The sequence below is a fragment of the Falco naumanni genome, chromosome 4 (assembly GCF_017639655.2).
Source record: "Falco naumanni isolate bFalNau1 chromosome 4, bFalNau1.pat, whole genome shotgun sequence".
NCBI classification, from domain to species: domain Eukaryota; kingdom Metazoa; phylum Chordata; class Aves; order Falconiformes; family Falconidae; genus Falco; species Falco naumanni.
Window position 1 is genome coordinate 18,898,416 of NC_054057.1, and position 26,847 is coordinate 18,925,262.

A 26,847-nucleotide genomic window follows, 5' to 3' on the forward strand; every position below is an offset into this window, starting at 1 on the left:
CCTGTGGTTCAAGGAGGCCTGCGCTGTCTGTGGGATCAGTCCTGCTCTTGGCAGCCTTGTTGGTATGGCTCCTTGCTGTGTAAGTGTTGCAGAAGTGACCCTGCTGACAGTCTGGAAACTTCTCTTTTAGGCACCTGGCTTTGAAATGACATGTCCTGGATTGTTTTCCCTCATCTGTGGCATATATGAAACAGGTCTAGTATTCCAGTATTTAAGCTCTGAGCCTTTTTGAGCAAATACGTCTGCAGGTGTTTGAGGGTCATCCAAGGGTTTATAATGGACTTGTCCTAAAGGGAAGAGTTTCTGCAGTGACCATAAAATGTCACTACCACACTGATGTCTAGCTTTGGGCAGTATCCCAGCATTTCCCATTTTCAAACAACAAAATGTGCCTGGCTGTGAATTATGCTGAGCCTCAGCTGTTGCAGTTCACTGGCATGGAATGAAATAATTGAGGGGAAAAGGTCATTCCAGCAAATAGCAATTGGAGGGTGGAGGTAAATGCACAGGTATGCTCCTGTCCTTCCCTATTGCTTCCTATCCTGAGCCAGTGTCACTCCCTACCCAGGGAGGACTGTGCGTTGTCCTTCTCTGCATGAGGTCTGTTGCACAGGGGTAAGCAGATATATCATCATTGCCTACGTTCCCTGGTGAAAAACTACTACTCCTCCACTGGCCTCTGTAGAAGAAGGATGTGGACATTTTCTGGAGAACAATACTTATCCAAAATGTGAGTAGTTACAGTGCTGTTGGAGGTCTGAGAGTTTCATCTGTTTTCCCACTTCTGCTCCCAGAGCTGAGCTGATTTAAATGTTGCAGATTAGCAGTTGTTTTTCTTTGTTAAACGTTTATGAGCAACAATTAGATGAATGACACTGATGACAGAACTGATGATGAGCATAATCAATTAGCACTAATGATAATTGAGATTATCTTGTCTAATAAAGATGGTAATAATACTAATGGTGATGATGATTCTGGCAGTAACGCTGGTAGCAGAGCCATGTAGGCAAGAATAGTTTTAGAGTATGTCAGCATTTTATTATCACTGTAGTGAAGGTTTAGAACGCATTTGTCTTGCTTGAAGCTTGCTGGTCCACTAGCTGGATGGGCTGAGGGCTGGTAATGGCATGCAGAGGCAGAAGCTTCAAGGTTGGGAGCTGGAGTGTAGATGATAAAGTGAGTTTTGATGGCACCTTGTTACTGTCTGATGAGTGTAGAACAAATTCCATGGGAAGGGAACTGGTGCTCTCTGTGTCAGGCTCAATATATATGTGCTTTCAGTGCTCAACTCCATCTGGCTAGTGTGTGTGGAAGATCAAGGACTGGTTGGAAAGGGAAAAGTGGGCTGCTTTCCTTTGCAGAAAAGGTGACTCCGGTTTAGAGCTGGTGCCCTGCACTGGGGCGAGGAAGGCGAAGAGAGGTGTGCTCAGTCTCTGGCGTTTTGTAGTCACCCCACTCACAGTATATAAAATAAGACGAGTTAAGACATCACTGGAATTGGAGAAGCTAAATGTAATGTATGAGTAAGTAAAAAGGAAGCCTGGACTTCACACACAGAGCCAGAGCTGCCACAAGCCAGTCCCAGGAGAGACGTCTCTCCTGTACCAGTACAAGGCACCAGGGCTGGCGTCTGTTCTGAGCCTAGTAACGAAGGGATGCATTAAGGTATTGCTTAAAATACCACTTATGGACCCAGTAGAAGAAGGTACAAGAGGATAATATAGATAACCTCCTGCCGCTTCGGACGCTGGGTACCCTGAGCTGGGCAGCATCAGACAGACCCATGGCGGGGGTACGGCACGGTGTGTTGGTAATGCAGAGGAACTTGGAAAATCAGTTATAGCGAGCCAGGACAGAGCACGGCTGGGCTAGTTACCTTGCAGGGAACGCAGCCCTCCTACAGCTAGCTGCGCTCTACAGAAGCATGCTGCACGGCCACCCAGGTGTCTGGGGTATGTGAGATTCAGGATAGAAAAAAACAAGTTCTTGTCTAGGACTATTTGCAAGCTTTCCTAACCAACCTGGCAAAAATACAGCAGTTAAATATTAATGCAGAGATACAGAGACTTCAGTCGTATAAAAAAAACAGTATCTGTATTTAAACTCCAGCAACAGTAAAAACTTATTTAATTTGCAGCCCACCTTAAGTAAGAAAGTTGTTGCCTGAGCACAAAAGTGCTAGCAAAAAAATTTCTGAGCTAATTCAGGCTTTGTCACTGCCTCTCTTGCTCTTGCTTGTCCTGTGTCTTGCTTTCTGTGTGTAGAATGACAATAGCAGCAATTGAGCTGCCTCAGGGGTGTAGAGGTGTAATACTATTGTCTCTTGGTGTGTAGTATTAAATACCACTGGCAAATATCCTTCATCCATAGGTTTAATTAGCAAATTAACTGGCTTTGATCTTTTTTCAGTGGAAAGTTTTTCTTGAGGAGAATTTCTAAGTGCATCCATGGTTGGTTTTGCGACCAGAGAGAGTGCAGAGTCTATGTCCTAATCTCACAGAAAACGTCCTTAATCTGAGACGACAGCACGACTTTGAAGTTAGGGCTCTGAGAGGGGAAGGATAAGGCATTAGCCTCGTGTACCTGCCGTTCTCCACTGTGCTGTCAAGCTCGAGATGCTTCTCCTTAATTCTGTGAAAATTTCTTTGATAAGACACATAGAAAAAATAGTTTATCAGTTGGTTTTCTCTACAGTCAATACTAGAGTCAGTTTAAAGCTTTAATTTCACTTTCAATGGAATCTCAACCCTCTACATGGAATTCCAAATAGGAATTTCCCCCACCCCATACACCTCATCCAGGATTTTCATCATGTGTACAAGGGAAAAGTTGTGTGCCTGTTAATTCAGATTTATTAATTTTAGTATTTTATTACTTTCATGTTTTTCTATCTTTTTACTTACCTATTTTATATACATTATATTTTCCTATATTTCTTATTTATATTTATCCTTATACATGTTCACATATACAAGTGTAAAGTAAAATTTACACTTGGTAGCAATGCTGTGGACCCTTCTGTTAATCATCACTACATCAGTGGCAGCTGTTAATTCCCATTTTAAAGCTAATTAGGTAGGGAAATAATTTTCCAGGAGAGATGCTGAGAATTTAGTTGAGAGGCTCTGCAGAATGGTTGTTTCCCCTGATTATGCTCCACATAGTATACCATGCCAAGGAGCAGTAACGATGAGGGAGGAAAGAAAGAACATGAATGAGAAATTTCCTCACTGAAGCAGGCTCAAGATGTCATTTGGGTAACCAGATGATTAGCATGGGGGTGCTGAGATGGATATTTGGACTGAACAGTTTAGGAATTCAGGTGCCCACAACATCATCTCAAAGACCATTGTTGGGAAGCTGTTATATACTGGATTTTGGATTTCCCAGTCTGATTGGGAGCTTACAGCCCTTGGCATTAGCCTCTCACAGGGTAGTAACTCCCCGTGTAATCCAGTGGAGGGGGACATGCTTCTGTCATACATCCCACGTCAAGAAATGCATCAAGTTGCATCATTCCCTTGTTCCATATCAAGACCCCTAGCGCCTTCCTGGTCTTCCTGTTTTCTTAAACTTAAGTGATCAAATGCAGAGACCTGAATCATGTTCCTGCATTCAGCAAGCATGCTGTTTTGGGGGGGAAGCTTGCAAGCACCTGAGTGCCAGTCTGCCTGCACCGACGCAGCTGCAGGCACTCCCAGCCCATTTTGTCTGTTGCCAAGCCTGAGATGTGCGCTCAGACTGGGGACTCACTTGTTCCAGTGCTATTTCCAAAACCTTTGCTCATCCCTTTTAGAGTATGTTCTTCCCAGAAAGAGCATACGGAGACACTACTTGGTGTGGAAACTGTCCACCACAAGGTGGACGCATCTTTGAAAGCCATAGCTCAGACATGTTATTTCTTCAGTTAAAAAAAACAAACCACAAACAACAAAAAAACCCACCCCACCCTATGTAGCACTAGAGGAAGTTGCAGATACCTTGATTTTGGAGATTTTGATCAGTGTGGTACTGTTGAGTCCTAAAGTCTACCCTACCATATAGAGATCTAACTGAGGTGCAGCCACACAGAGAAAATTATGTTGGGACCGTCACTGCATATACCTGCCTGCATGTTCCCGCAGAGGCAGCCAAGCACATGATTCTGTCCTTAACCTGCCATCACCAGTCCAGTAAATCCCCAGACACCCAGAGTACAATTACAGGACAAGAATTATCCAGCTGTAATAAGGAGATGAGTCAGCTTTATTTTGGCTTTCTGCTTGTCAATTGGTTTTGGGTTTGCCAGGCTTTTCATCTTTTAAAATGTTCAACAAGAACTGAACTGAATGTTCGTTCCTTTGACCTGAAAATTCAGACACTAAAAATGAAGTGTAATGCAGTAGACACGCACTCTATGAGGTTTAGCAATGCAGAAGAAATACTGGGTTTTTTTTTTTGAGGTGGATCATTTTTGCTGAAAGCTAATGTTGAAAACACTGGTGAGTCTAGCAATGGATATTGTGCTCCTGCTGCTCTGTCCATCTGTTTACAATTGACTTCCAAATAGCTACTAAATGCAGCATTTTCCTGTTATATGTCTGAGATAGAAGCTTATTTTTGAATCTCATTTTAAAGACAATTTTGTCTTGAGATAAAAGCACTGTATTTATAAATGTGCTGAAAATTATACCCTTTATAGGAAGATGCATTTTAAAACTCTTGGATCTCTATTTCATGCTGAATAAAGAGAAAAATAAATCCCACATCTATTTATAATACAGTAAATACCTATTTGCCCACAAACTCAAAGGGTTCTCACGTTTCACTAAAGTAATTTTTTCATATTATCTTTTTCCCATTGAAAAGATTCAATATTTCTTTAAATGAGCGTTCAGGATGCCCTAAACACTTATCCCACTGACTTCTTTTTTTGCACCACTACAAAAAACAGGAGTTTGATCTGTTAAAATCTTATTTAAAACATTCTCTAGCTTCCCTCTGTAACCAGTGAATTGCAGGCAAGTTTCTCCCAGCTAGTATCATGATGACTAAGATGCTGCATTTTGTGGGAAATAAGGTAATAATTTTGCTAATTTCAAACCTATGCCCCTTGCAGCTTTAAAGAATAGAAATGCCACACATGCTTTTTAACAAGATAGGCTGTGCTTTCCTCAAGAGCTCTAAGGCTTGCTTATTTGTATACTTAGAATAAGAAAGTTATCTGTGGTACTTGATACTGTCACAAGGATTTGAACAGCATTAAAGTCAGTATAAAAACAATATATGTTGTCTGCTTCCATAGAAGTAAAAAATAGCAGGCTGATGTGAATGAGAGACTTTGCATGTTTTCTAGTAAAATAGACTGCATTGAAATCTTTTCCTTGTCCCTGGGGTGAGTCCAGATCTTCATTCATGCAATTCTATTTTCTAGAAATTATACTTTAAATCCTTTATAAAAAAATAAAATAATTTAAAAAGTAGTATAAACCCAATTCCCCTTCAGATTAAGGGATACTTCAGTGCTTTCAGGATTTCTGACACTGGCATCTCTAAAGGCTTATACTAGCGTTAGGTTCCCTATGCCCTTTTGTGTTCTGATTTTGAAAATCTCTTGCCATAGCAACCCTGCACCTTCTTCCATTCAAGCACAGCTTGGCATGTGTGCATTTAGCATCAGCCATGGCTTTGGCTGCCCCGTATTTCAGGCAGGACACATTTAGGAAGTGAGGATGTTCCTTCGAAAGGAAACTCATCTAGAGCATTTGAGGCTAAAATATGGCATTTGAAGCCAGGCTGGAATAACTTTCTAATCATTCTGTGCTAAAATCTGGCATGTAGGCTGAAGCATGGTTTCTCAGCCAGAATAGTCTAGAGAATGGTATTTAAACAAGGCTGTGCTCACAAGAGTTTTAAGCTAAAAGTCAACATAGATCCACCTCTTTAGTGGGACACGGTTGCATGTGAGACTGAGCGAAACGCAGTCTGTTGGACCATGTTTTCCATACTACATTGCTGCAGAGTTCAAGGTCTAGCATTCTTCTGAAATTTCCATTAACTACTCATCTTCACCCTTTGGTCCTGAAATATCTTCAAAAGTCTGGCTTTAAAGTGCTTTGCTGGAACAGTGTCAATGTTAAACGTATATAAAATTTTCAAATGCAACTATAATTCTGATCTCAAATGTTCTTTTCCAAACCAATTTGCAACTCAAATAGGTTCTGGCTAATTCACATTTGAGTTAAGTTTGCAGGGGAAAAAGAAAAAAACAGTTAAAAATTATTGGGACCTGTCCAATGAAAATATTGTTTTGGAGTGCCAACAGGAAATTATAAGAGAATTGGTCATAGAAGGATTTGTTTTAAAAATATTTAATCTTTCGGGGGCTCTTTTTATACTCTCCTATGCTGTGACTTATAAGAGATCATATCTCTAGTTTGTTCTGCACTAAGTGACTGTTTCCATATTTCTGTCATCTTTAATGCAAAGCTATGAGGAGGCAAATATTGCAAATGGCCAAGCCATGCTGTACCACTCCACTTCTGCTCGTAGCTGTGCCCTTGGATTAAGTGCTTGTTTGTACACAAAACTACCAGATTTGAGGGTGACAGATTTGGAAGTTCCCTCCAGTCTGAAAAAAATAAGATTTTTTTTATATATTTATGTATATGCAGATACACACAAGGACACACACACATATATATATCTGTGTGTGAGACAGAACCAACTGAAAGGTAATTAAGCCAGACCCATTTTCACCTTGGTAACTAATGCAATGTAAGTAGGTCAAATATGCTGTTATATGCTTTAAACTGGCATCTGCTCTGCATTAGGCTGCTCAGAGCCTGGCTTCAGGATTTTTTCCCCCTCACAGCCCCTCATTTTCATACATCTCCTCCCCTTTCCCTGCATCCCCCCCCATCCTCTTACAGTCAAAACCCAGCATATACTCAAGCGTAGCTCCCATTCACTTAAACAATAATTTTCTGAGAATGAAGACTTGGTGGGAACTACAAGATTTAGATCTTCTGTGGCTCCTCAGTTATCTCTGACCCTCTTGGAGAAAGAATTACCCCCCTGCTTGATGTTTATAGCAGTGAGGGTTTAAGGAAACACCACAATTACTTGAAAAGAAGATGAAGCTAATAATTTACATGGATAAAATCAGCCAGTAAATTATCTGGGTTTATGGTTTGACCTTCTTTTGGTTATTACCTTTTTCATCAGCATTTTGAGCACACTGGATTTATGGATTTGTCTTTGTGAGCCTATTCTAAACTAGGAGAAGCTGAAAATTTACTCCATGTTGTCATCCTTCTGAGGTAGCACAATTTCTTGAGGCCATTTTTTTTGCCTTTCCTGATTTTTGACACGTTCAGAAATCAAAGTGGAAACAAACAGGGTGCTGCGTTTTGAATGTGGAACAGAACTTGCATCTGAATAGAGGCTTTCGAAGAGGCAGTCACTTAAAAAAAACGTGAGGGACTAATACCAGCAAAAGCAGAGAAGGGTAAAGGTTGCATCTGTTTGCATGGGAAGGTTATGGCAGACCATGTGTGCTTTTCTCCCTGGTCCCTGCCATGCTCAGGGGCCTTTCTGACTCTGCTGCTTAGTGCTGTCCCCAAAATTTGCAGCGAGGACCAGGCAGAGGTATATAGGGGGTCAGATGCTCTCAGTGCATCCTGCTGGAGAGTGCAAGGGAGCTTCGAGTGAATTTGATGTTGTCCTTCTGCCATATCCACTGAGGACATCATGCTGTCATCTCTCCCTGTGCCCACAGACACCCACCTTTGGACAGGACAGATGTTGCAGCAAACAGCTGCTACTTTGGTGGTCTGCACCTGCAGGACATGCTCCACGGCAGGAGAGGGTTGGGGCTATTCCAGAATGAAAGACTGCCAGGAGATGCAATTCAGATATCTCTTCTGCTTTTCCTTCTTCCATCTCTTGATATGCCCCTCTTTACAAAAGTAAACTTTCTAAGTATATGCTTAATTACCTCTACAGCTATAGTTACAATTGCTGCTGTCCGGCTAATGCTCCAGCTAACAAGTGCTCGAGTTTGCTGAAAGGATTTTCTTGTCTGTGACGGTGAAACCATGTTGATTTAAAAAATTCTCTTTCAGAAATCATTTGCTAATCTCCCAATGGCTTTCACCGACGAGCTCGACTGGCCCCAGTTCTCCGAGATCACCGGATTTCTGAACTCCACCATCGGGTAAGCCAGCAGGCGGCGGGCCAAGTCGTAGCGAGTCTCAAGGTCCCTCAAAGCATAGCAAGAAAGAACCCAAGCAGTGCTTGAAAGGAAAGATAAAAATGCTAGTCAGCTCTGCTTTTACTCTTTCTAAAATCAAGATTGGCATGGGACCTAGGGATTTTAAAAATCTTTTAAATATATAGACAATGCAGAGTACTCTAGCCCAGTCTTCCTGAAATTCAGGATAAGTTTTAGAGCTGTTTAAATGGTTATTTAGAAGGAGAAAAAAACCCAAAGAAATAGAAAACAAACTCACTTCTTTCAATAGGCCGCAGCAGGGAGAAAGGGAGCACTGCTTGGAGCTAACAAAAGTCGGCATTCTACTTTTCTTAAAGGTTTGGGTTTTTTTCCTTCTTCCTCGTGTTTCCTTTTTGCTGCTGAAACAGTGGAAGAAATGGTAATCCCAGGGTTGTTTCATGGTGTTCCCTTTTTTGGAGCAATCTTCCGTCTTTCCCCCCCCTTTTTTTTTTGGCCACACTTAGAGGGAAGTAGCAAAAGAAGAATTTGGAAGTGCCTGTGACATAATTTTCTGTGTTACATTGGCTCATGTGGATGGGAAAGGATGCAGGTATAGTTGGAAGAAAAGAAGTCTCTGCCAGAAGGGAACAAAAATACAGTCCAGACACAAAGAAAATACCTTGAAATGCCTGCAGTTTTAACTGTGAAGTTAAAAAAAAATATTCACAATTTTGTTAATCATCTTTCTGGCCAGCATTAAGAGGCCCTTGACTCCTGCCAGAACTGAAGGATGCAATCATCAACAGTGGCCTGAGTTTCAGATAACTTTTATTTTACATGTCTAAGGTCATGAATACAGTGAAATGCCAAACCAAGCATGAGTCAAGCCTAAAGAGGCTCTCTACCAACAAAATTAAGAAGTTGGCAGAATGTATTTTTTTCCAGGAAAAATATCTGTTGCACCATACGCTTGTACTTTTTGCTTCTTTTTTTTCTCCCTGTGCAAAACCCAAGCTCAGCTACATTCACACAGTGTATGCTTGAACTTGACAAGCCAACAGAAAAGATTTATGCAGCCTCCTCTTTCAGGGTCTTTAATAATCCATTACAATGTCCAGCTACTCAAAACACAATGTTTAACTGGGCTCCAAAGCATCTGAAGTTCACCAGTGATCAGAGCTTAGTATTCACCCTGAAGTTGTCAGTGATAGGCCTTGGGTTACTGTTCAGTTTTTAATCTCTTTTTCTATCTCCACCACATCCGGAAAAAAAAAAAAAACAACACAACAAAACAAAACAAAAAATCTCTTTGGAACTTCAAGGTATTTTTAAGAGAAACAGCTGAAAATCCCACACTGCAATGATTAAGCTTGGTGGGGACTGGTTGGCAATGTGCGTTGGGGGGCTCCCCTTCACTCTGAGCTTGTGAAAGTAGAGACACAAACCGATGCGGTCCATGCCCATCTTTCCCACCCCTGATGGGTGAATGGGGACACCGCTTTTTAACTAATATCCTCTGACCGAGAAGGTCTGTTTGCTTCTTCTTGTCCACCCACCTGCTATGCTGAAAACTGAAAAGCTCAGGCATTTCTTGTGTAGCCCATTGCATGCTGACTGACTGATGTTATCATGTGTTTCTATGTAGCTAGTTACATTTTATTGCTGGTTTCAAAACTTATCGTTGCCTTCTGTTTCTATACATCCACCCTAATTTGCTGTTCTTAAGCCATGCTATTTAAGTTATCTGATTCCTTTGGTGTCTAAGTTCAAACACAAAGTCAGCAGCCCCAGTGGGTAGAGATGACCATGCATGCATGGCTGGGGAGTGGTCTTCTCATCAGCTTCCCTTTGGGCTGCTCTCCTTTTCATTTGCATTTTCATTTTTCTCCACAGTGCAAAGTATAGGAGAGAACTAATCACAACCAAGAATAACCTGTTTTCTGATCAATCCGTCCAAGATTCATGGCATTGGGAAATGGATGCCCTGCCAATATTTCTTCTCTTTTATTCACTGTTCCATAACAACTAATTGAAAAGTCAATTAGTGAGAAATCAACAAGATTGTTTTTATAAATGAAGTACAACAAAAAGGTTTTTAAACACTTTATCTGCAAGACCAGGATAAAAGTATCCTGGATGGAACAGTTTCAAAGAAACTCTCCATCAGTTTATAGTTTCTGAGAGGATATCTTGGCTTTCATTTTAGGCCACCCTGTTCAAGATTAAAAACATTTATGACTGTAAGTAAGAGAGATGGTGAAATGGAAGGATATACATAAAGGGGCCACGGAGTTGTTCGGAGATGAGAACACACTTCATTTTTTTAATATCAGCTGTATTTTCATCAGTGTCATACGAGTTTAGCAACTTGCATTTTCTCAATTTATCTCAGAGGCTGGACAGACTCTCTGTATCTACGTTTACGCAGGAGAAATCGCTGTAATCACAGAGACTTGCAGAACATTTCCCAAAATGGTATGTTAAGTTTTTTTCACTTTTTTTTAACCTTACAAGTCTGATACTTAATGTTGCATTAATTAACATCTTTCAAAAACAAAGAGAAACCCCTTCCTAATTGCATGCATTTCTTAAGGAAAAATAGAGAACAGCACTTATTTAATTGGCGTCTTTTCTTCTGGTTCTGGGAAGGGAGGTGTGTGGCTTGATCACTTTTATCCATGCACTAATAATTTCCACTGGGCTAAAAATCAATGTACCCCGCTGTAACTCTGGGGAGTGGGGGAGGGGGTTGGCCATGGCCAAAAGCAGGGATTTAGGGCGATGTCAGTAGTAGTGGTAGATCTAAAAAGTGTGCCCTCCATCTCCTCTGGAGGCTGTGGCATGGTCCCCCCCTGCTCTGCACTCCCACAGAGGGATGCCAGGAGGGCCCCACGCTGCACCCCATGGTAGCACAGGGGACTCACAGGGCTGCCACACCAGCAGGCAGACAGGGCACAACACGGTCATCAGTCTCATAGCAAGGGTGTCCATGTCATCCTGTGACATCCTTTGGAGCTGAAGACCAGCAGGTATCTTAATGTGCTATTAGAGCAGATTTTAAAGGAGTAATCAAGGATACAAAATTGCAACAAAACACTGTTAAGTTTTAACTGATTAATTAATTTTGTGAGGCTGGCTTAACAGTTCTTTCTATGAAATAACATCCTGTGTTGCCAAGGGTATATGCAGCACACCTCACCCACCTAGAATTAAGTGTCTTGCACGGTACCTCACAGGAAATGTTTGTGTACAGTGAAGAAGAGGAAGATTAATACAAGAAATAAGAGGTGGGTAGAGAACCAGCTAAGCAGAGAAGAGCAGTGGGTTTGAGAGAGGAACCATGTCCCTCATGCATCTCTCCTGATGCTAACACTGTTTAACATTTGGAGTGGTGACCTTAGAGCAAAGACCAAGGTGCATGCTTGAAGGCATCTGTGAATGATGCAAAGCTGCAAAGTATTAACCGTATTGAAGTGGGTCACATCCTTACACAGGAATAATTTAGATAAGCTTGGGAACAGCAGTGACAGCAATTACAGCAAAGGCAATTGTACAAGATGTGCATGTCAGAGCTAATGAGGAGACTCTTGTCTGTAAACCAGTGGCTCATTGGCCAGAGATGGTGGAGCGAAGGCATTAGGGTGCAAAGAGAAATTTCAAGGAACAGCCAGAAGTGCAGGATAGAGCTGGAAAGAGACTAAGGAGGTTGCAAGAGGCATCATGCATGGCATTTTCTCTGAAAACAAGGAGACAGTCCTTCCTCACATAAGCCACTGATAGAGATCTCAGAATTTGGTCTCCTTTGCCTAGAGAGGACCGACTTTGGTTGGAACAGATACAGAGAAGGGTTTTGGGGACAATCAGGGCAATAGAGTCTTCTAAAGGGTTGTTAAGACACCTTGGCAATTGAGCAAAGCAAAAACTAAAAGGGATTATGGTTTTGAATCCTTTCGAGACATAAACACCACAGAGTGGGAAGAATGGTTTCAACTAAAGGATCGTTCTCATACAAGAGCATGAGTTTTCATTAATCCCTCTGTTTGGAATGGAAATTAAAGAAAAGAAAAAGTTACTATCAGGGAGTGAAAACCTAGAATAGCCCTCAAAGTGGAGGAGTAGGGGCAAAAAAGAAACCGTGAGTTGTTTCAAGACAGTTTGATTTGTCAAAAGGATTGTATGAAGGGATGACATTAACCTGTTTTAGAAATGAAGATTTATGATGTTAGCTTTTGTGTGTTGGATTAGGTGATGTCCCCAACAGCAGGTTTAAAAGATACTTGATAATTCTGTGATTATCAAATTGTGTTTCTATTGTATTTAATTAATTGTCATGCTTCAAAAGACTGGCTGCAGGAGCTTGGGAAAATTTATCCTCCTTGAGTAGATAATTTGGCTTTATGAGACGCTCTTCCTGTCCAACGGATGAGTCATGTCAGCTGCAAGTTAAGAGCACTGCTGCCCCTAATGCTACTTACAAACTTGTTAAATGCCTGGGAATTCCAGTGACATTTAGGATAAGAAAGGGTCTGCCTCAGCCCCTCACCTCTGGCAGACAGAGATCTTACCAGGCAGAAGTTGCACAGACAGGTAGCATGATGCCAGGAGCACTTCCAGGCTCAGGTGGACATTTTTGCCTAAAAAATTGCTTTCTGGTGCCAGCACCAATTCCACTGGCAGTGCCTTTCATACGCCTTCCTCCTTCCTGTGCCACACGTGCTGCTCCTGAGGCTTCTGGTCTTCTGCATAAGTGTTTTACAATGTGTTTGGTGTCATGGGTCGGGTGCTTCTGACTTTCTCATCTGTAAGTCACAGGGCACTGTAGTTGGTGGCTCCCATTATTGCAGTCCTCCAGATGCGCTTTCTGGTGAAAGAACAAAAAAAAAAGGCCAAACTAGATGGTTAACGGATGACTAGGTGTCAATGGTTCTTCTAATTTATATCCAGTTCACCTCAGTACCCAACACCTATTGCCTTGTTCTACTCTCTTTACAGTAATATGGGTTACACTTTCTGCTCTTCCTTTTTGCTGATTCCCGCAGAGGCTTAAAAAACCCAAAACTCACTGTGTGCATCGTCCTTTTTTCTCTCCACGTATCTTCTTTCCACTTACACTACAGACACCTGCAGGATATAAAAGGAGGTGAGGCTGTATCAGGTCAAAAGACTCTGAAGAAAATTGAGAAAGAAATTTTAAAAAGGGAAAAATTACAAGTGATGGAAAAATCCCAGGATATCTTCCCTCAGTATCTTCTCTTAATCATTGCACTGACACCACATTGTAAAGGCTTGCTTTTACTGTCGCTTTGGCATAGCATTTTCCCCGAATGGGAGGATTTAAATGGCCACTTCCAGTGTCAGTAAAGCAAAAAACTGCCCACCAATCTGACCTAGCCCCACCTGGGAAAACTTAACCTGCTTCTGAAAATGATGCTTCGCAGCCCCACGTATATGCAATGAGAGGACAAGACACGAGATGCGGTTCTGACAGGGGAGGTGTGCAGCTGAGAGCCAGAGCCCAGGGATGACAAGCCAGCAGGGGGACCAAAAGTGATGCTTGTCTCCAGCATCCCTACAGAAGCACTAGCATGTGTCAGGGTTCACCACGGAGAGACTTTCCTTCATTGCCTTTCTCAGGACATGCATCTTCAGCCTGGAGGAAGTCAATCTCCGTGCTAGCAGGATTTCTGCCTTCCCTTTCTTGAAAAATCCCATTATTCCCTGGAGATGGTGGACCCTGCCTTCCTCTGCAGCTGGCTGTGGGGTAGGGTGCTCAGCCAGGGCCAGGGAGCGTGCCCCTCGGCTCTCCGTGTATCTTACCCATGGCCCATGAATATATTCACATCAGAATTGCTGATGTTCATTTTGAGTGACCCAGCTTTGCTCACCAGGCACCCACAAGACACTTGGTATATGAGATATAGGTTAATAATTTGTAAGAAATGTGTTCTGAAGGCCACTGTTACTGCCTTCAGCTTGGGGGTGCACAACAAGCAGCTCACAATCTGATTTAATGCTTTCCATCAAAATGGTTTGCTGAACAGTTTTCTATAGGGAATTTTTATTGGTTCATTGTTTTTCGTGGGGTTTTGGGGTCTTGCCTTCCAGCAGCTTCACACAGGGTTGTAGGCCATGTGCTACTTCTGGTTTTTGGCTGGTGAGTGGGATCCTCAGGTGTGGATAGCTGGGCATGAACACGTGGAGTTAGAAAGTTCTTCTAAATGTTTTCTAGCCCTTGTTGAAGATCCCTTGTTCTGATAGAAGCATCCTGGTAGTAAAATCTGTTGTTAAAATATACCAAGAACTCATTAGATAAACATGGGGAAAGCGAATGCCCTCAGAATTTCTAAATAATTACAGAACAATCTTGCAATTATCATCCGTGTTTTCCATTACATACTTAGATAATGTATGCTGTTTGAAAACACAGATATTGCATATTCCTTTGTCATATGTAGTCTGCTCTGTCTCTTAGGATTCTTGCCTTTGAGCAGAAAAATTAGGCCATGTTTACATCGAGCCATCAAACACCAGGCATCTCAATTGGCTTCAAAATCAGTTAAGAATTTTTTTTTTTTTTTCCTTTGTCTGTCTTGGAATTTCTAGTCCACCTGGAGTTCATTTTGGGAAAACCGGAGTTTTTTCTTTGCACCATTACATTTCAAATTGCTTTTACAGCACAAGAGAGCAAAAGATTAGAAGCCGTTCTTGTCCACACAGCATTTTTGGCACTCTTCCAGTGCATGTTAGTGCTGCTCCCTGTCATCCACAAAAGGTCTAAGAGCAAGAAAATCAAGAACTGCAGCTCAAGTATTCCAAGGTTTATGAAATTTGGGGTTGCTCACAAGCAGAAACAAACACAACCCTGACTCCTCAACCAAACCAAAACAAAAAAAAACACCCCACTGGTCTGAAAATGTTTGGAAAGCAACAGAGAAAGGGGCAGGAGAGATCCAGGAATAGCCAACAGGACATTCAACAGTATAAGGGTAACTGCTCTGCCCTATCTCTTTCTCTCTCTTGAATGTTTTCAACACAGATTGCATCCCGTACCACAAAAACTTCCTCGAAAACTCAATTTACCCATCAAAACAGTTTTCTAAAAAAATCCCTTCATTGTCTTGATGTTTTTACTTATTCTGTAATTGTGCTAATGCTCTCTACAGAGCTGCTTATAACTACCTACGCTTGTGGAGGTAATACATACCCGAGAACAGCTTCTTACTTTTCTGTAAATACCTTTCTAATTTCTAGAGATCCCAATGGTTTATTTGTGCTGGAACTGCAGCCCCAGTCCAGGAAGCCAGGCAGCAGAATGGCTTAACAGAGGGGTGTCAAACTCTAGCTAAAAGAGGGGCTATTAAACAGAAAAAATCAACTGGCAGTAGCTATGTTCCAAGCCTTATTTTCTAAGGGTTTTATGGGGCTCTTATTCTGCTGAAAAGAGCTTCTCAACAGAAGGACTGGATTTTGAATGGACCAGCAACCCTCAGGAGAGAAGCAGCAGACAGATATATTCGTTTTTAGCTTGGAAGAACTGGATTATTTAAAACATAAAGGATTTCTTGATATATGCGGTTGGCATCACTGTGAGTGATAATAACAAAAGCATCGCTATTAAAATGCAAAGTGTATTATTGCTACCTTAGGGCTTATCTCTTAGATCTTTCCTCTATACCAATCCAGCAGGGATTTAATGATGTTCTGTCCACAAGTTTGCCCCCACGAGCTGCAGGGAAGACAGGATTTGCTCCTCAAAGCAAACTTCAGAAGCACAATGCAGAAGAGGAGAATAAAGAGACCAGGGAAGAGGGAAGAGCTGAGTGAAGAATAGAAGGGAGTGTGGTACAAGGGGAAAAGGAGTAAAAAAAAAGAGGAGAGTGAAAATACTGAAAAATATAAGCAAGTACAACCTGTCGGGTCTGCTTCTCTGAAGTTTATGTTTCTGTACGTTACTGTGAGGTGAGCTTCTTGCAGTCACAGTCCTAGTCTCATCTTAAAGCATAAAGCCTTTTTTGGCTTCTCATTTGCTATCACTTTTACACTGCAGGTGATGGAGTTTGATTTGTGTGCGCACAGCCTTTAAAGACCTGCTAGCAAGTTTTATGCATAAAAGCTTTCCTAATTGGGAATGCTTTTCTCATTCAAGACATAAATGAAAGATCATAGGCACTCACAGATGCTTAGGTGTAGCTAGCTCTTTTGCGGGAGGAAGAAAGATTTGCATCCAACCATTTGGTTGCCTTGCCATTGAAATGCAAAGCTTCTCAGGAGGGGTGCAGCTGGCCTAATACTACTTTTTGTAAGTCTGCCACTCATGGGGAGAGCAATGCAGACACCCAAACGCTGGTGTCTAGTGCTATTTAAGATGCTTTACAGTATCTTTCCCACCTCCAGCTGCCTTTCCAGAAGTGCACAATCCCTCAGGCATCCTGTGATGTATCTGCCAGCGCTGCTGCAGGTGTCTTGGATACTCTGGGATGTCAAAAATGGCATTTGGTGCCTATGTTTAGGACCTGAATCAGTCCCAACGTGGTATAGCTGTGAGACACTTACTCTCTCAGAAGAGTGAGAACAGTTCCCTTGTGCAATTTATAGGGAAAGTTAAAAGTAGATCGACTGTTGACAAGTCAGGTTGGCTGGTTTACAAGAGACTACTATGTTCAACAGATGGGAAGAAGCTGCTAGATCTGGATTAAAAGCCAGAACCAAACAATGCAGCACTTAAAAGTATTTGATTTCCTGAGTCCCTTAAAGTGTGGGACTCAGGTAGATGTAGCCTTACTTCCTAATGCTGGCACTCGAGAAGGTTACAGAGATGACTTGTTGTTCCATTTTTACTTTTAATGTTTATACATTTGAGGAAATATACGATGAAGTTAGGCTTTGCACTTCATTTTGTTTGTCACTACAGTGATGTTGTACTATTTCTCTTATTCCAACTACATGTGATCAGGTGGTTCTTCAGGAAACCTCCTCTATTTAATAAAAAGGTGAGTGTTCAACGGGATTAAAATGCTGGCTGGGGATACAGAAGCATTGCTGAGGTCCTACTTCTTCAAAAGAAACAAGCTAAGTACTGGAAGGAATGCATTATCCACAAGTACCCTAAAAAAACCAGTTTCCCTTGGCCACGATGCTCTGAGGCACTGGCTGTTTCTTCTATAGTATAAATATTTATCAACAGAAGAAAAACTGTTCTAAAGTATGGATGTCACTGTCTCCAGGGTCTTGATCTCGGCCCAGTGAAGCCAACATTAAGCCAGGATTTCAAATGATTTTAGGGACAAGATTATGCCTTTCCCTAAATCTGTGCTTCATGTCTCCTAGGTGTGTTACTCCTAATCTGTGCCAATGTAGGTAGACATGGGCCGGTCCATGCGTTATCTCCATATGGATATGACTGAGTAGCTACTGGGCAGTGAGAGGCAGCAGCTCTCCTGTTCAGGCAAATTTGGGTGGGCTGTGGGGCAGTTGGGGTTTGATTTAGTTTGCTTGATGCTGATACAATTCACATCCTAAGGGATTTATTGTTCTTTTCTCTGGAAAATGCAGTAATGAATCCTTGCCCTCTAGCACTGATCTTCAAATCCCGATTTGATCCTGAGCCTCATCCTACCTACATAAACCTAATTGTTAGCCAACGTAGTCTTCCTCTCCCATCTCTGATTAAAAACTTCCCATCTTGATATATGTCTTTGCCCCAAAATGAAACTGCTTGATTTTGCTTCTGAATAATACAAAAAAGATATAAATCCAGCAGGAAAAACAGTGGACAAGACAAGTCCACGAGGGGCAAAATGGAGAAGTAAAACCCCCTATATTTAAGAAACTTTACTAAAATGCAAAACTATAGTGAAAAAAACCCAAACAAACAAACAAAAAAATCCCTCTTCTAAAAGTAGTCATCTGAGCATTGGCCAAAGCAAATCCAAATGTGATCTCATGCAAGTGTAGTGCGTGATTGTGATTCAGACATTGAAAACGTATTTCCCCATTAATAGAACTGTGTATTTTTCTTTTAGCTTGGCCAGAAACCAGATGCTGGACAATCCAGCCATAGTTATCTACGCTACGATTGGGAATGATGTCTGCAACGGGTAAGGTGTAAACTTAATTCATATTTATAGTAACATAAATTTGGCTTCTTTAGAGTACTGCTGGCTGCTTGGACATTCATGTTCCATTACTTTGCGCTTCCCCATGACGGCATTTTTCTTTGCTATTGGTCTGTGCTTCATTCTTACTTTTCTGCTGCAAATACTGGTTGTTGCCTTATCTGTATTTGTCATAGCCACCTACCAGTCCTCATTTGGAGCTTGTCTTTCTTTCTTTCTTTTACAAGCCAGTGATAAAGTGACAAATGGTATGTCTGAAGTAGAGTATTTCTAACTTAGCAGATGAAATGAGGTATAACAACAACAGGAGGGGGAAAAAAGAGTTTAAAAGCATGTATATCTGTCTTGCCCAGTGTGTCACCTCCTGTCAGGAGGGAAAGCGTGACTGGTTTACCTTTTCGGAGGAATGACAACACCGTCCCCTGTCGAGGTCTATTTTCACCCTGCCTGTACTGTGCGCTGCCTGCAGTCTTTGCTGTGCTCTCCTGACAAGGTGTTTTGTCTTTTTGGCTTTACTCGCGTCATGAGCTCAGCAGGTGAATGAACTGAAGCTTTCAAAACTAATAGTTCTGGCATTATCCATTAGCAATGTTCGCAGGGTCACTAAGAGGTCACTAGTTGGATGCTTCTCTTCTTTCCAGTAGTAAGAAGGCAGAAAACACCTTGCTGCCAGGCCAATGCACAGCACATCTGTACCACGGTCTTGATTTTGCAGGTGGTCCAAGTGCTGTTAGTGTAACATTATTTTCACCGTGATGAATCTTCGGGTTTTCTTTTAAGTGGAAGAAATAAATCTGACTTAGGCAGAGACTTTCAAAACACTCTTTTTAATCAATGACACAGTCTCAGCTAAGTCTCCTTCTAAAGCTTTTGAAAAGTCCCACCTGCAGGTTGTATAATGAAATTGGAGCTATTACACAGGCTGTCAGGCTTTGCCATTAAAATATCCTGGGTTTGGTATCCTAAAACTTTGCTTAGCAGCAAGTGCTTGGGTTGCAACTTTACACACCAGGTGTTGCACTCCAGAAGCCACGGCCAAAGGCCAGGCAGGGCTTTCCCTGCCACTGTGGTGCTTGAGAGCCCTCAGAAGTGGGCTCACACAGCAGAAGTGGGACCTCAGGGGCCACCTTTCAGGCCTTTCCCTGGCACCACCAGCTCCCTGGTCATGTGCGGGCCGCATGAAGAAATAACCTCCCATGAAACCTTCATCCTTGGCATCTCACCCCTGCCCAGAACTGCCAAATCTGCCCTCAGCACCATCCTCCTTCCTTGGGAAGTATGCACAAATCCCCAAAAGTAATGCCACCACCCTCTGACTGAGTGGGAAAAGCAGTCACAGACCTCCTGCTACTTGCTGACCAGACTGTCCTGGGCATCTGATTATTGAGAAGCTTATGGAGGTATCATTACGACCACCCCCAGAATGATGAGCCCCTCCCCAAATAGCACCTTTGCTGAACTCTGTGGCCCCTGCCACAGGGACTTTTGAGGTGTCTTCTCCCAGGCTTGGCTCAGGATCTGTTGCACATATATTTGAATTCTGCTGTTTCACTGACTTTGCTAAAAGCACCTCTTTTTCCTTTGTTTTATTCCTCATTCTGCAGGTTATTCTTTTCACTTCCCCTGTCTCTAACTCTGTTTTCTAGTCTTGCCTGAAGCAAAAAGAATTTTTTCACAAATTTAAACCATTTTGGCTTTGCCTCGCCCATTTGTATATTTCAAAACAGTATTTATTACTTGGAACTCTGCTGTCTTTTATCCCAGCATCCATTACCTGGCAGAGACACTTTTGTCTGCTCAAATTCTCTCTAGTGTCTGTTTTCTTCCGAAACATTTGCAGCATCACAAGAGGCTATCAGGCTGTAGCGACCCCTGTGACTGCAGCAAGGGAAGATGCTTCAGCTTCTGTAGCAACATGCTGTTTCCACTGAGTGGGAAGTACAGCAGAGAGAGATTTTTTTCAGTGTCCAGTCACTGTATGTAGCTGCCCTGGCTCTGATGTAACCACAGAGGTTACGGAGGATGCAGAGCATCCAATGGGCTTGACCTCAAATCTAGAGTTTGACAAATAAAAACCTCTTCAAGGACAGCTTTAAACTGTAGTAATAGAGCCTTTCTGGCCTTATCCTGTATTTTACCTTCAAAAGAGAGTGGTGTGCTGAGCACACCGGAGACGCAGCTCTTAGCCAAAGCATTGTTAAAATGCCAGTATTTCATCCCATGTGAAGAGTGGGGCAATGAGTAATATGGATGTTTGTAGAGGAGAAAGATAATGAAATTGGCAGCCTGTGTTACATGTTCCCAGTAGTCTCCACACTGTGGTGTCCAAACAGAGGGGTTAGAAAAATAAGGACAGATGGCAATGGTATCTCTCAGCCCACTGAGGTGTAAATTTGGGACACAATGTGGGACACACAGACCTAGAACAAAAAAAATCAGACAAGAAAATAATGAGCACCAGCCGTTTCAAATACTGTACAATTATTGCATGTATTAGTTGAGCCTGGGCTAAGGCACTATTTCTCCAGCCTCTCTTTCCCAGCTTTGCAGTTATGACATCAGCAACAGAGAGGTGACAGCAGCAAAGTGGGGTGAGCAGGCAGCTGCCGGGCAGGGAACCTGTATGAAACGGCACTGGCACCCAAGGCTACCAATACCAAAATACTGCTGCACCCCTCTGGCTCTAAAAGTAGCATGTGAGCCTGAAATACCTCTAGGTCCTTTGTCCTGGGCATACCAGCCCTCTGCAGCGTGCTGGAGCTGAACTCCTGCACTGCAGCTCCAACCCTGCGTGGACATGCATGTGGCATGTGTCAGTGTGTGCATGTGGTGTGCTTGCTTGCCAGCTGGCCACCTATGCCAGTAGCCAAAACCCTGGGCGTGTAACAGCATGTGGCTGGAAAGCAGATAGATGTATGGCTGAAACATTGGCTGGGGGGATATTTATTTGGCCTGGGGTCATGGGGAGGGGGCAGTCGCTGCCCTGCAGGGTGTGGCAGGCCAGGCCCATGAACCCTATGCAGAAAGAGGGCGGAGAACTGTGTTTGGACTATGTCAGACCCTGTCACAAGGGACTGAAGGAGGTCTCTGTGGCCAAAAGAAGCTTTTCTCTCTGGAGAAGCTTTGCACGCGTTGCGCGAGGCCGTCTGGTCCGTCTGTGTTATGTGTGTGAACAGCTAGGGTACCCGTGGTGTTAGGGCATCCCGGAGCTGTGTGCGCATCCAAGGATGTTACTGTGTATTTGTGTATTCTAGGGGGACAGGGAGTGTTAATTTCCTAGCCTTGCACAGAAAAGAAATGTGAAGAAATGCCCTGAAATATCTGCATGACTTCAGCGGAGAATGACAAGAGAAAGCAGAGTTATGAATGTCGTATTAATTTTGGCTCACACTGACATGTTTACTTGAGGCAGAGGACTTACGTCAGAGCGGTATTTTGAAATCAAGTGCTGCAACACCTGTAGGCAAAATGATGGAATTTAAGGGGAAAACCAGTCTTATCACAAAACTGCCTTGTTTGGATGGCTGTCGCAAGGATAACCTGAATCTTAATGCTGTTTTTCAGTTCTACTTAACCAGAGAGTCTCAAACGCTTCAGCAGCACGTACTGCATTAAGATAAATTTCTGGGCCTAGGGAACTCATCTAATTATTATTTTGTGTGCAAAACACAGCCCACTGAAAAATCCCAAATCCTTGCCAGGGAAAGTGGTTCTCCCACATGGGACTCAGCACCCACCACAAACATTTCTAATGCTTCAAGACAGAAGAGCAATGCTTTTGAAAGCTCCTGCTTCCACAGCATTCGTTGACAAGAAAGCCTACCTGATTCCCCAGAAGCTCACCTGGCGCTGCAAGCATCGAGTTTGCCCTTCTCTTACCCCTGGGACGCCGTGAAAGAGATTAAAGGCCTTTCCAATGGAAAGGACCTGGATGGATCCTCCTGGCTTCCTACCACTTTCCTACCAGCCCATGAGAGATATGGGAGCCACTAAAGCCATAAGGATGGACATTAGTACAACCTCATGCGCTACTTGGAAGGACATCCCCTATCTTTTTTCTTGAGCAAGGAGATCAACTCCTCGGTGGGTGTTGAGGCTTTCTCTTTGACCACCTTGGTCCAGCTGAGCTGCACCACCAAGGCAGGTCCGAAACTGTCACAAGAGCCTGCTTCCCAAGGTGCATGGTCCACATATTGATGTGCTCCAAATCCTGGCTATGGTGTCCTTGCTGCTATTTCTGGGGGCTCTTTTTAGAGCTTATGCTGCAAAATGCATGTCTTTATTGTCTTTCCCAATTCAAAAAAAGCAACTTCAGGACTTAAACGCTCTGCTCCTTGTCCCGGGGAGGGCCAGGGAACCCTGGAGCTGCCTGGGGTTTGTGGAAGCATCCTTATTTCCATCCCACTGTCTTGTCACTATGAGAGAGGGCAATGGGGCATCTCTGGACAACAAGAGGCTTTTACCCAGAGCTGGCTCCCCTTTGCCTTCTAGATGTTGCCGGAGCAGGGCCTTGTGGAGCTGGGGTCTCCGTGCCAGAGACCTGTGGATCCTCTCTTACTGGGATGGGACAGCCTTCTTGGGGCTGTGTTCACCTGCTTGCTTATAGCCCCTGTTACGGACCTGTGCACCATGAGAGCGTGGCGATGGCTCTCAGGCAGAGAGCTGGTGGATGGTTTTTCTGTAATAAGTGGTTGTTTTAATAACATAACTAAAGCAGTGTTCTCTAGGCAGCCTGGGGTGGTTTTGCTTGTTTGTTTTTCTTATGTAAGTTGAATTCTATTTCAGCTTCAGGATTCCACATCCCCACCCCTGTGGCTTTTACAGAAAAATGCAAGAGCTTGGGAGGGGACACAGCCAGGCAGATGACCCAAACTGACCGAAGAGGTAGTCCATGCCAAGCAATGTCATGCTCAGGAACAAAAAGGGAGAGGAAGGGATTTCAGGGGCATTGGCCATCTTTTGCTCAGGAACTGGCTGGGCATTGGTCTCGCTATGGGAGGTGATGAGTTGTTGCCTTTGTGTTACTTCTTTTGCTTGCTTTCTCTCTTCTTCTACTTCTCCCTTGCTTATCGAACAATAACTTTTTTTTTATCTTGACCTCCAAGTTTTCTTGCTTTTGCTCTTCCTTTTCTCTTGCCCTTTCTCACTCACCAGGGGTGAGGGAGAAGCACACGAATGTCTGTGTGATGCTTAGCTGCCCACCAGGGCTAACCCACAACAGGAGGCCACTCTAAAAAAGGGATGCACCTGTCTGTTTATAGCAGGGACAAGGGTTGCACTGAGGGAGGTTTCTGTATCGTTTCTGATTTTAGCAATAACACTGAGAGACTAAAAGAAATGGCAACATTTTTATAAGGTTTTACTTAGCTAACTTAATGTGAAAGAGCAGCAAAGAAGAAAATGCAGCTGGTTCAGGTGCCTTTTTGGGGGCACATTATTACCTGAACACAATGTCCTCTTGGCACCCTCTTTTTCTGCAGGAACCGTGACACGCTGGCTCACATGACTACACCCAAAGAAATGCTCTCCAACGTGATGCAAGCTCTGCGATACCTGGACTCCCGTCTTCCAAACGGCAGCCATGTGATTTTGACAGGCTTGGTAGATGGCCGCTTTCTCTGGGATAACCTGCATGACCGATACCATCCTCTAGGTAAATATGAGGTATTGTGGGGCTCCTCCTGGTTACCTGCCTGCTCGTGTTGTCTTCTCTCCCTGAATAATTTTTTACTCTATTGACAATTTCAAGAAAACCTGATAAAACGGAGTAAATCTGAGAAATATGAGACAGATATTGGCTGTGCAGTAGAAGTAGGAGAGCCAGTTTACCATCCTGCCTGGTTGCCCCTCTAGCCAGACCCACTCAGCTCCAAATCAGGCTCAGCACACGTTGTAGATGTGGAAACAAGCTGTTCTGCCTCAGCCTTGGCCAAACATTGTGGCTGGCCGGCTTGCACTTCATCCTGGTTGCTGTTACAGGTGGAGCTGGACATTTGGTGAACACCTCCACTCACTGACTGGTGGATGTCTTGGTAAAACTGGATGTGGATCAGGACAGAAGGTTTAAGTCAGGGGATTGTGAAAGACTGGTTAGATATTAGAGAAATAAATTTTCTGCCGGCACTGGGTGCCTGCCACCTCCTATGCCACCTACAGGTGTGATGACTGAAACTTCACACCACGTGCAGGCTTGTTTTGGGGCATTCCCTCAGACTCCAGTTGCCGTAAGTACTTTCAGGCAGTGTTGTCAGAGATTTGGAGGCTGCCTTTGGGAGCCTGTAATCTCAGAGCATGCATGAAACTGTATGTGTGACCACTGATGGACCACTTGCTCCTTGGCTTCATCCTGTGCCAAGCAGTGGGGAGGAATGTCATCACAGGGAGCTGCATTCACATGCAATGGTGTGTGACGTCCATCGTTGGTGAGTCTGACAGCTATGCCTCTGATTTCGCTGGGGATGTGGGATGTTGTGGGGTGAAGAAGCTTGGGCGTTGGTTGCAGAACCCCTTATCTACAAGTTCATACCAGCCGGCAGTGGATAAAGAATGTGAAATACTTTATGCAGGTAGCAAAGAAAGGTTTTATGCAAACAGCTGAAGTCAGTCAAGTATATATACAAGGAACAATTGTGGACATTATGCTGCCAAATTTTAGACCTAAAGCATGTTCTTGTTTGTATTAGATAAGGGAATCTCTTTTGCATCTGAGCAAGTGGGAAGTTGTTTTCATCTTTGTGCCCATCAGCAAAGAGAGAGAGAAGTTAAAACACATAGTTAGAATGGTCGATCACAGCTTCAGATGATTTTGGCAACCACTGGGTACTAAAGCTTTCAGCAAACTCTGTGCTGTGGTTTCCCCAGGGTTCCCCAATCATTGCCAGTATCCCCACAGCTTCTGCGCAATCTACTCTGGGTTATTTTGCCCCTCAAAAAGTACTCAACTCTTCTCAGGAAGCCTCAGGTCTTAATTTCTATTCCTGATACCCGGTTACATTTTTCTATAATAAGCACCATACTGCTACCAATGAAAGCAGAAAAAGTAAAGAAAAATCTTGTCCCTTTCAGGGCAGGGGGAGCTTGTCATAATTATTTTTTAGCCACACAAACACATTTCTTTCCTTGAGTGCACGCTTATCACAGGGATGGTTCCTCTACTGGATATCTAATTATCAGAGAGAACACGTAGAGTTTTTTGGCACAAGCCAAATCGGGAGTGATTAGCTATATGACCAGCTGGAAATTTTCCAGAGGGGCTGATTTGCCTTGGAGGGACCCAATTAATCCTAAACAACACATTTTGCAGCAAGAGATCACTTCTGGCAGATCCTCTGATAGGTTGCAAGCAGGCTTCCCCACTTGGCTGCCAGTCAGGCGTGACCAGACGTTGGTCTGGCTTTCTGCCGAGTCCCTGGTCCCCTCGACCAGCCCATCCCAGGGCCTACATGGGTCTGGGATATCCCACTATCCGGGAGGGACACTAGATCTTTGAGTTCCCCATTTGTCGCTGCCCAGGCAGCTGATACTGCTGCTGGGTGATGGGTGGCTGTGAGAAACGCAGGAATCACATCTAGATCAGGGAGCTGCTGCGAGGCATCCTGAGGAGCCCATTTCACTTGGGAGAGTTCCCAAAACAACAATAAAATCAGCGCTGCAAAAACAGCGAGGCCTGATGGAATCATCAGTACACTACAAACTCAGAGAACTGAGCGGCCATCTAATTTCCATCTTGGTTGTCGCTACTAAAGTAGTAAAAACATAATAAAATGAGTGGTTTCCTTGGCAAGCCAGGCTATTGCATAGTGCATTGAATTTTAGGGAATGTCAGCTGGGTTTTTGACTTCATGTTTGAATTTGCTCACCCACACAAGCATAACCACTCTCCTCCATGACAGCAAAATTGTTCCTCCCTTTTAAGGCTAACCTCTCCGAGGTAAATGTGAAACTCAGAGTATATACAGGCATCTTCAATCTTCCCTCCAGTGTTGCAACCTCTGCCTTTGGAGAGCGAGGGACACGTTAATGGATAAAATATCAGTCACGCACTTCAGAGGTGATAACTAAACCCATGCGTGAGACGAATCACCCGTAAAAGGCCAGAGGGAGATGCAGGAGAAGCGAAAGTAGCCCTGCGTGCCATAGGGACACGGGCACCTTAGCAGGAAGGGTGCATCGGTGCCACCTCTGTTGCACCCTGGCTCTGGTGGTGGAAGGGTTACCAGGGGGCAGTTGGGGCTCCTGGGGAGGGGGGTCTAATGCATGGGAACACAGACCTGCAAAACAAAATTACATTTGGCCATCAGACACGTGACGTTTCCCTCTCTGTGCTTTGCAGGGCAATTGAACAGGGATGTCACGTACAGTCAACTTTATTCTTTCCTCGACTGTCTCCAGGTAAGGTGTCTGGCTGTAGCTTACCAGCTCCCCTTTCCTCTCGGCGTGCTGCTAACCCTGCTCCTCGTGCCTGCCCAGGTGAGCCCCTGCAGCGGCTGGCTGACCCCCAATGAGACCCTCAGGAATCTGACCTCCGAGGTAAGT

At 43.6% G+C, this 26,847-nt stretch overlaps 1 protein-coding gene across 2 annotated transcripts in view; it reads left to right on the plus strand.

Annotated features, from left to right (window-relative positions):
* The window catches only part of AOAH (acyloxyacyl hydrolase), an 84,361-nt gene that overhangs the window by 41,919 nt on the left and 15,595 nt on the right, over nucleotides 1–26,847 (plus strand). For both annotated transcript variants that reach the window (XM_040590200.1, XM_040590199.1), the window contains exons 13-19: nucleotides 8,109–8,200; nucleotides 10,590–10,672; nucleotides 17,151–17,187; nucleotides 18,220–18,294; nucleotides 23,793–23,965; nucleotides 26,645–26,703; nucleotides 26,782–26,841. In XM_040590200.1, coding sequence (XP_040446134.1) covers nucleotides 8,109–8,200; nucleotides 10,590–10,672; nucleotides 17,151–17,187; nucleotides 18,220–18,294; nucleotides 23,793–23,965; nucleotides 26,645–26,703; nucleotides 26,782–26,841 — 579 coding nt within the window. The remainder of the gene's footprint in view (nucleotides 1–8,108; nucleotides 8,201–10,589; nucleotides 10,673–17,150; nucleotides 17,188–18,219; nucleotides 18,295–23,792; nucleotides 23,966–26,644; nucleotides 26,704–26,781; nucleotides 26,842–26,847) is intronic.